Here is a 10,644-nt window from a genome sequence, read left to right on the forward strand (position 1 = left end):
GTATCATAGTATGCTCAACCTGACACAAATCTAGGTGACACTATCGGTACCTGAAGATCTTAGTATTTTTAAAAACTATTCATTTCCAAAACAAGGGTCATCCCCTGGTAAAGAACACCATGATCCCAGACCAACTTTCTGGGAGGGAATAGAGATGTGCACAGTGCAGGACCCACAGGGAGCTCCTAAGTGTGGCAAGATTTCTGCTGCTGTACATCAAGTTTCAGGATCACTGAGATGGGAAGAGTACTTCCTTGCACACCAGGAAGAAAAAAAAAAAAAAGTTAAACTCATATTAAGAATGCACATTTACAGGATCACTCCTTTCAGCAGAACTTTGAAAATTTATTTATTCAATTGGATTTATGAAAACAAACCAATACACTCTTAACCTAATAATAAGTTTTTACTATATACAGCTGAAAGAATATACAACTAACCTAGGCAAACAACTGAAGCAAGGAATTTATATTCTATTAGTACCAATTTAGTAGCAATTTAAGATCTCCATTAAAGACAATAAAGGGGTGGGTGCAGAAAGGAAAAGAAATAAAGGAAAAAGGCCCACAAAAAAAGTAAAGGAGAAATTAGTGGTATAATCATAAATAGTACAATAACAAAAAAGTTTGTATAGTGAAAAAAAATAATACTAGATATTACAAATTATAAAATACAATGAACATCAAATTAGTGTACTTGAAAATCTCTTGTTGACATGACATTTGTAAATAAAAATACAAATTAACCACAGAAAAAATAATCCAAGTATTTATTTACCTATTTAGAGAAGGAAAAATACTAAGAGGCTCACAAAAACCTTACACTAAGAAAAGTCACAACAGGCCAGAAGGGTTTTTTCTTGCCAGTTTTCCATTCATCAAGACCTGAAGAGATGAATCACACCAACTATTATCAGAAATTGGTGTTAAGAGCACATTTAGTAAAAAATGCAACAGCAAAATAATACCAATAGTACTGAAATATGAGAATAGGCAAGGTCCATTAATAGAAGTTTTAACAAAGATCTAAATTAGGCTAATGTCAAATGTACACAGAAAAAAAAAGCCCTTTTTTTTTGCTTTAAAGCATGATCACCAGAGCTCCAGCATTAACACTCTAGTATGAATAGGCAAAGATTTATTCAACTCTTAGATTTGCTACTAAGTAAATAAAACAAGATTTACTGTTTTCATGTTTCTATATCATATTTATATTCCTATCACTGCTATATATATAATGAATGATATTTTGATATCAGAAGATATGTTTAGTAAAAAATCCAATAAGTCAGTGTTAGCCTATGGCAACATTGTCACTTACTTCACTGAACTCAAGCCCCAGGAGGATTAAAAATAAAAAAAACAAATGGGGAGAAAAGCAAGTAAACTAGAAATATCATGAGTATGCTTATATATTTATATCCCTGTGCAAAGGGGGGAGACCACAGAGGATGAATCATGAGAAGATTCTTCTGCCTTCAGTTTTGTGACAGTAATACTAACAACACACACAAAATAAAATTCAATACAGATTCAGACTACAGTATTGAAAGAGTCAGAAAAACTGATTCATTTAATCCCACTAGTTAGCACGTCAAGATTACAATGACATCTTTAATCTGTCATGACCTTCAAGATGCAGATGAGAACTGCAGGAACACAGTCTTCTTGAAATTTTCCTTTTTGGAAAAGTAACTAGTGCCCAGAGTACAGATTCAAGTATCATCTGACTATATCATAGTATTCTATATTCTCTAACACACTAATTTAGATCCTCATTAAATAAGTAACCACTCCCTTCTTGTTTTAAAGGCTCAGTAAATATTAGTTCATCATTTTGTGACACTCAATATTCCCTGAGGGCTTCTAGGGCTGTTAGTAAAAAGAAATGACACACATTCAATTAACAGCCAACCTACAAGAGCAGCAAGTAATCAACAGCATGCCAAAGTCCTCTTAAACAGTTTTTCTCCACTGTGCTCTTGAAGGCAAAGGAATTTACAGCACAAAATCATTGACTAACTCCTTTTTAAATTTTTTCCTAATAAATGTTAGAGCTCAAGGAAGGTGTTAGTTTACCAGTCTAGGGTCCTCTATTTATTCACAAAACAAGCATTTATCCACAAAATGCCAAGAGCAACAGTTCAAACTTCTTTACAACAATAAACAAAGAAGTTATGTCAATGCATATTCAAGTGCCTCTACAATGCAAATACTCCCTTCAAATCCCAGAAGTGTTCACTGCCATGCTTGCCAGAAAAGATTTTGCTCAACAGTTTTACCTGAGGATACGATTAATATAATCTATATAAGAATTAATGAAAGTTAAATAACGGTTCAGTAGAACTGTAGTTGTAAAAATAAATAAGTGATCAGTGACCATTTTTTAGAAAGGCTTCATTCCATACAGTTCCACCCCTTAATGTTGAGGTCAGAGAACAGTATGATAGCATGAAGGCCTTTGTTCCTTTGCAGCTCTACTAAAACTACGCCACCAGCTTGCATAGCAGAATTCCCAGAAAAAATTCCATCCGTTTACAAGGTTCACACACCTGCCTTAAATATTTCAAAGTGAATGTCGACATTCTATTCTAAATATCAATACTCTGTTGAGGGTGTTAAAAAAAAGCCCTGCTAAAAACAAGAAAATGTCTTTGGGCTCTAATTTACAGCAACCAGGATAGCAGTAAAAAAAATAGAAAAAATAAAAAAAAAATGTACAATAGGATATTTGGGAAGGTTTTTTGAACGAAGCAAAGACGTAATTTAACCTTACATGTAAGGCATGGCAGTTCCTTGCTTTTATTTTTCAATGTCAACAATGTAGTATAAGCTGCTGACATGCTGTTCCTACAGACCTTCATAATGAGTAAAGAGGAAAAAAAGCAAACAGTATCTGTGAAATAAACTAAAAAGTCAATAATTTCAACAAGCAATGATAGCCATGAACAAGCAATGTTGAACAAGCATTATTGAACAATTGAACAAGCAGTGATAGGAATTAAGTTGTCAGAAAGCAGTGCCAAATTAGTAGTATCTGAGTCTGAGTAGTAGTGTCATAGTCGTAAGAAAGAAAACAAATTCCAAGATTCAATTAGATGCAAGCACATAGTTCTGAAGCCATGAATTTCCCTTCACACACGAACTTCAGCTACTAACTGAAAATCTACTTTCCAAAAACCACATGTATCTATTCTTTCCCTCACTCCCTTCTAGAACATCAATGCTATTATCCACACCTCAGTCATGACCTATCTTATTGGCAAGAATTTTAGGACACACAAAACTAAAACAAACACTAGGCTAAATAATGAAATGCTTTAATGACCATAAAAACACATAACTGTCCAAGCTAATGTTCTTCCATCCCACTGCTAACTACTGATGCAACATTGTTCACTGAAAAAGAGAAAGTTAACATGACTTCTTGACATTTGATGTAGATCTATTTGACACAGCTGGGCCAATCTGCACAGCACACTTCACTCAATTTTCCATTTGCAAGACTCAGCACTGACAACAATATTTTTGTCACCATCAATGAAGCACAAGTGTAACGAGACAATTCAGAATTGGCTCAATGCTTAAAAATCAGGTATCCTACAAAATCCTGAAGTAAGCAGGACACTACTCTTTATGTCGGCCTGTTTTAGCTCCTACAAACTCCCACACCACCTGGAGCATTCATTCTTTCATTTCTATCCATTGTTAACAGAAGGAAAAGGTAGGATGCTTCTGCTACCATACTCTGGTTCCAGCTACAACAGATAGCAAGTAAACAGAACCTCAGCACACCTATTTTTCAAGACCTCCCTTCCCATTAATAGCTCTAAGATTTGCTTCCAGAGGCCAAAACCTTTTCCAACAGTGGCAAATCAGAATATTCTATCTCAAATCAGCACCCTTGTATATTTCTGTATTAAGGCAATATATGCACAAAAGGAGTAGAAATAAACGGATCGTAACATCATTTTTTTCAATCCATACTAGTAATGCTGGTTTATTTTAACGGAAAATCATTTTGGCTCAGGTAGAATGTGTTGATTTAAAACCTAGACACACAAGGCTGCTGTGTGTATATATGTCCTTCCTATACTCAAAATCAAAGATCCAACAGCTATTAATAATTGCTGCTTTTTTTCATCTCACATTGTCCCCACTTCTGATTGCTTTTCAGATTGTTTTCTTAATTTGTCTCGTTCATTCTATTATCTTCTTACTAGCCAGTCTTGCTTCCCTCAATTTTGCTTTTCCACAGTTCATCATTACCTTACTATCTCTATTTTACCCGAAGAGTTTTACAGATTCTACTCTGTCTCACTTCTCTGATGCTTTCTTCCACTTTTACTCTTCTCTACTTGAGTTTGCTCCAGCAGTGTTTACTGCTACCCTTAAAATTCTAAGTATCCAATTATCCATTCAAGCACCTCAAAACAAATTTATAGAAGCACAACATCTCTCCCTTGCCTCATGAATAGAACAATTCCTAGCTAGTGTAAGTACAAACATTACCTTTAGCTTATTAACAGACACCGATTTGTTTTTAAGCTGCTACCAATCCTTGCACAGAACCTGAGTCATAGAGCTTCCAAGCAATGGATGAGGAAAACAGCAAGTTTCCACCTGACCCACAACAATTTTGGGGGCTTTTCTGGAAAAGAGGGAAGAAAAGAAGCCAAACAGGAACACCTCATACTAAACACAAGATACGGGATTTCAGTATATCACATCATACCTCCTGCCTCATGATCCCAGAGTGACAAGGAAGAGAAAAACCAACACCTTGCATAGTAAAAGAGATATAAATATGCATGTGTGTAAAGACCAGCTGTGAACCAGATGTGAGAGCCAGGCAATTTAGAGTTGAAAACACACAGACATACACAGGTTTCAACAAGTAAGCGGAACGAGTAGACAACAAGAGAAAGGAACCTCAACAATTTAGTCTTCTGAGGTGCTTGAAATAGCACTAGGTACATTTTATCCTCCATTCCATGACCCAATTGCTTCTTTATTTTTACAAGACCTTACAATAAATCTGTGTGTGCTGGCAGGCCATCGGGATGGTGGGAAGGAGCCTCTATTACAGCATCATCTAGGGGGGATGGGAGGAAAAGCAGCCCAGCAGAGCATTGCTGCTGCTCATGCCCAATTACCTGCTGTAGAAGCATGAGATTCCTAGAGTTAGCAGGGCATGCACAGTGGCAGCACCTGTGAGAGAGGCAGGAACCAACAGGAATATACATCAAAACTCAAGAATGCTTGAAAATCCATGTTTGGAGAGAGGTCTTGCCACAAGTTGCTCAACAGCAGTAGTGAAAAGATTCTTCAGTTTGAATGAAAAACTCCAGGGAAATGTTACCCATAAAGCAGCACTACAGCTGTCAATGCTGTGCATTTATTATGCTCTCATCAAACAGCTGGTTGGAATGGCCCATCTATTGACTCAGATGAACACAATACCACTTTAGACTGGGTTTAGAATTGCTGGAGACAAAAAAAAAATGCTTTGTTTCCTTATAGAGTTCTGAATAAGTAAGTGAGCAAAACCACATGTACTTTCACTAAGAGCTTATACCAGCTTTACAAACGTTTCCACTTTTCATATGACCTGTGAAGAAAGCAGAATTTCTTTTCCCTGTAGTTTCAAAAGTTAATGACAGAAGAAAAAACTGTATACTTCAAGCATACAATTTACTATTTTCAGGTGTATGTCACAAAATTATTCAGGCTACATATAACAATAGATATGTTCAAGTGTATAGTTAAGATCAGTGACTATTTTAAACGGTTATGAAAGCAGCCTCTCTTTTGCCTTCTTTGGTTTCTCCTTGTCAAAATTTCTCTTTTACAAAGAGAAATGTGTTGGATTATTGTTTGATCGTTTTGATCATTTTTTTATTACTGTTGATAAATAAACTTTTAGAAACAGGATTTCATTATGGTGATTACAGACTGGGAAGGGGGGGGGGGGAGCGGAACAAAAACATTAAAATTACAAACGAAAACTAAATAGACCCAGCAGCGCCTTTCCAAACTCTGGAACAGTAACTCCACTAGACGCAAACTGTTCTATGCAGCTCGGGAGGTTGGCAGCTCTGTATCCGAAACGAAGGGCGCCTGCAGACCCAGCTAAGCGACCTTCCCTGCTCGTCCCTTTCCAGGGGAGCCGTGAACCCACGTGCTCGGCCCCGACCCCAGCCCTCCACGCCCGGGGCACCGCAGCCACCGAGAACGACTTCGGGCGATTCCAGCGACTTCAGCCGGGCAGCTCCTGCCTCGATCGGCAGCTCACGGGGATCAGTGGGAAACTCCGTCAGCACCACAGGAACTACGTTATTCGCCGCTCCTTTTCTTACGGCTCAAGAAAATTGGATTACGGGCGGGTACGTCTATTTGCTGGCGATACCTCCTCGGGTGCGGAAGCCCTGTCAGAGGGTTTGGCTGCCGGGCACGGCGCGGATGCCGGCGGGAAGAGCCCGCGTCTCCCGTGCAGGGCCCGGAGCCGAGGGGGAGCAGCCAGCCAGGTATCGCGACAGCGGCTGCGCGCCAGACTGCAAGTCGCCGCGGGCTGCCCCCTCCTCAGCAGCAGAGCCAGGGCAGCGGGACGGAGAAGGCCGCGAAGGGGCTCGGGGCACCGCGGCGAGGGAGAGGAGCTGCCGGCGGGGCCGGCACTGACCTTGCCAGTGGTGCCGTCCCCCAGCACCACCAGCTTGAGCTGGTGGTCCGGACTCTCCTCCTCCTCCGAGTCCGACATGATCTCTTACGGCCCCGGCGAGAAAGAAGAGGCTGAGAGAAGCCGGGAGGAGCCGGGTGCAGGAGCGAGGACGAGACAAGGGAAAGAGCGAGCGCCGCGCTCACGAAGCCGGCAGCAACGGACGAGCCAGCACCGCCATCTTCCTTCGGCGCGCCCTCCGTCGCTATGGTCCGCGCGGGGCGAAACCAACGACAGCGCTGAGGGAAGGGGGAAAAGCGGTAAATAGCGGGAGGGAGCTACACCAACAAGTCCAGCCGCTACTTCGGGACAAGCTCACATCTGCCCCCACAGGGTGGGGAGATGGTTCAGCCCGGCTGTCGGCCGCACGCCGCGGTGGCTCGGGCCCCGCAGTGACGCCCCGCGCGGTAACCAAGCAACGGGGGCGCGGCGAGGGAGGGGCTATGGCCCCGCGTGAGGCTGAGCGGGGAGGCCGCGCAGGTTTGCTGTGACAGCTACGTATGGCAGGGCAGCTAAATAAAGAGTTACGGCAGCCAAATCGTAGAGTGGCTGAACGGTTTGGATTGGGAGAGACCTTAAACATCATCTCATTCCAACGCCCCTGCCATGGGCAGGGTCATCTTCCACCAGACCAGCTCGCTCAAAGCCCCCTCCGGGCTGGCCTTGAGCACTGCCCGGGATGGGGCATCCACAGCTTCTCTGGGCAACCTGTGCCTGTGCCTCACCATCCTCACAGGGAAGAATTTCTTGATATCTAATCTAACCCTGCGCTCTTTCAGTTGAAAGCCATCCCCCTTGTTCTGACCCTGCATGCCCTGTTATGAGGTCCCTTTCTGTCTCACATACCCCCTTTAGGTGGGTACATAGAGGCCTGTACAGTAAGGTCACTCTGGAGCCTTCTTTTCTGTTGACTGAATAATCCCAATTCTAGGGACTTCACCACTTTCTCACACAGTCTCAGAACTTTTCAATCCACATAGGCGATTAATAAGAAAACTTGTCAAGGTAGCCCTAGCTGAATTTTAGACCATTACTTTATCACATACCATGGCCAGTGAGAATAGACTATTACCCACTGTTTTGCATCAGCCTTCCCTGAGTTTGAAAACCACCAGTGTCCCTTCAGCCTGTCATCTTTCCCAGTGAGAATAGACTATTACCCACTGTTTTGCATCAGCCTTCCCTGAGTTTGAAAACCACCAGTGTCCCTTCAGCCTGTCATCTTTCCCATAGACTAAACAACTCCTCTTCAGTCAGTCTTTCCCTTGGTTGTCTTTTCTGGACTTGTGATTATTCTTGTTACTTTCCTTTGGCCCCTCTCCACTTTCTTGCAGTACTGTGCCAAAAACTGGATACACTACTTCTGTTGAGGCCCTGGGAATAGTGAGTAGAGTGGAAGTATTATTTCATGTGTCTTGCATACGAGGCTTCTGTTTATATATCCCAGTATGATGTTTGTTTTCTTCACGGTATGACATTGCTGACTCAATACCAATCCTGATTTACTAAAAAAGTCTCTGGATGCTCTCCTGTTACTGGCATTTCATACATGTTGAAGTTTTATTTCTGTTTAACTGTAGTGCTTTGCCCCATTGAATTTTATCCTATGTTTCAGGCTACTTGCAACTTTTGTCAATATCATTTTATTTATAACATTGTCCTCCAAAATGCATACCAGCCATCCAAACTTGCTTATGTCTGGAAGTCTAAGAACCATACTCTCTATTCAAAAGTCATTAATAATGAAATCCAATAGTACAAAATATCTTCAAGCATCTATTTGTCATATTTTTCCAGTATAAATGTATAAACAATTCTTTGGGCGTTGTTTGTAGAGATATCTGGAACTCTTTAAAGTATAGATGTATTTTCATGGATTCAATAACAAGCTAAGAATTTTTAGGACAATTTTGTATAATGCCTGAATAGCAAACATACCTGTTTCAGTCTGTTTCAAGTTTTCTTTATGAAGTGTATGTCTAATATTTCCAATATTACAAGTACGCTGTTTTACTCAATCCTCAGCAGGATCAAGAAGGTTCCTTATCGATAATGTATCCATGTGTTTGCACAATTCAGGCTAAATGCTTTTCCAATTACATTCTGGGGTGAAAATAAATAAGTAAATAAAAAGGAGGGGGCAGATACACCATATAGTACCATTAAATTCTAATGAAAAACAAGACATACACCTTTGTCACTCCGTACTTTGAATCAAATTAAACATGTTGTTCATTATTTTCCACTTCAGATCATCTTTTAGCCTAATTGTACTGCAAGTTCTCTTAACTTTCTCTTAACTAGGCACTTCAGCAAGACCAGCATCAGGACTCAGCTGAACAGCATTTCTTGGGAGGAAGAGCAATAAGGACAAACATGGAATTTTCCTTTATGATTTCTGACATACTGAATAGTTGTACAATTGGTGTTAGACATTTAAAAGCTCCACATCTCACTCCAGGGCAGACACATGATTGATAAACCACTGTTGGTGGAACTGCTTATATTTCTGAAATTCTGCTTCAGTCACATTAATAAAAAAAATATAAAAGATTAAAGTTTGTTTATGTTTTTGAGGAGAAGCAGGTCCTATTTAACCCACAAGATGAGAAGCTGCATGTGCAAAAGCAGGATGATAAGAGAGCAAGGTGCTCTAGATGTCCAGATTGTGTATATTTTCATTTGAAATACAGTAAAGAAATGCATGTGTTGTAATAAACATTCCAAAATTTAATTTACTTCTTCTCTTTCCTTCTTCAATGTGGTATTCACAGCCTTAATTTGTCTTGAGCCTGTGTATCTGATCTGTTTAAATAAGCAGTTATATATTAAAGTATAATTTTGGAAATATAATTAATACTTGGTATGGATAAACATGCATGTTTGCTATTGACTACTAAGGAAAATGAATGGAAACTACCCCAGGAGATGGCATAATAACACAATTGGTCAACTCAGCTCCCAAAAACCTCCTTGCTTAAGTCTATGAATGACAGAGATGTACTAAAATCATTTTTTACTATGTAAAAGTTCAGTGTACAAGAAAAAAGCTGCCTGGTGGAATTAATGCATTAACTACAGTATTACCAAAGAGTGTTGTTTACCATTATTTAACTGTAGCAACATAACAGGGCAAACAATCTGACTGCAAATATTGGCACATCTTGCTTGTGATGTTCAGCAAGCACATTAACAGCAGGGTGCAGTAATTTTGCACAGAGTGGTACAAATTTTTGCTACCAACACATCTCCCCTGGGAGGCTTTCAAAAGGAACTATTTTTTGACATTACCATCTTTACTAAATATGGATAGCATTTTATAGATGAAAGGAAGCTAGTCTCAAAGTGTTGGATACTTCACAGTTAAAGGAAATATATGAAGTTCTTTGAAAAGCACTGAAATTAACAAACAACACTGAAGTAAAAAAAAATCAGTTATGGTAGTATAGAAATAATTTGAAACTCTTATGCATTTTTAAAATTCTAAGAAAAAATTCTTGAGCAGTTACTTTGAATGGAGTTTTCACTGAAAAGTGCCTGAGTCACCCAGTGACACAGGAAATAAATATATATTGTTAAATAAATACGTATTATTTGACATTCTGTCTGTGCTTTCATATTTGCTCTTTTGGGTTTTTATTATACTTTCCATATACTTTATGTTATTGCTTTATGATGAAAATTCACTGCTAATCCACTGGTAATTAAGAATATTGCAAATAATAACTGAGATGACAACAGTTTTAAAATTCCTGTATTTCATTAAGGCTACAAGCAAGAAAATAATTGCATCCTCATTATCTGTCAAGTTTTGTCCTATTATTTTACTTGATCATTTTTTTACTGAGTTAAATTGATTTCTTAATATGTGAAACAAATGGTATAAATAGTTTTCTATATCTGTACTACCAAAAAAGGGAGGGAAGAGCT

At 39.5% G+C, this 10,644-nt stretch overlaps 1 protein-coding gene across 3 annotated transcripts in view; it reads right to left on the reverse strand.

Moving 5' to 3' along the window:
• The window catches only part of RAB28 (RAB28, member RAS oncogene family), a 62,315-nt gene extending 55,559 nt beyond the window's left edge, over positions 1-6,756 (reverse strand). For all 3 annotated transcript variants that reach the window (XM_062493391.1, XM_062493390.1, XM_062493387.1), the window contains exon 1: positions 6,679-6,756. In XM_062493391.1, coding sequence (XP_062349375.1) covers positions 6,679-6,756 — 78 coding nt within the window. The remainder of the gene's footprint in view (positions 1-6,678) is intronic.
• Between the last annotated feature and the right edge of the window lie 3,888 nt (positions 6,757-10,644).

Source organism: Cinclus cinclus, chromosome 5 (assembly GCF_963662255.1).
Source record: "Cinclus cinclus chromosome 5, bCinCin1.1, whole genome shotgun sequence".
NCBI classification, from domain to species: domain Eukaryota; kingdom Metazoa; phylum Chordata; class Aves; order Passeriformes; family Cinclidae; genus Cinclus; species Cinclus cinclus.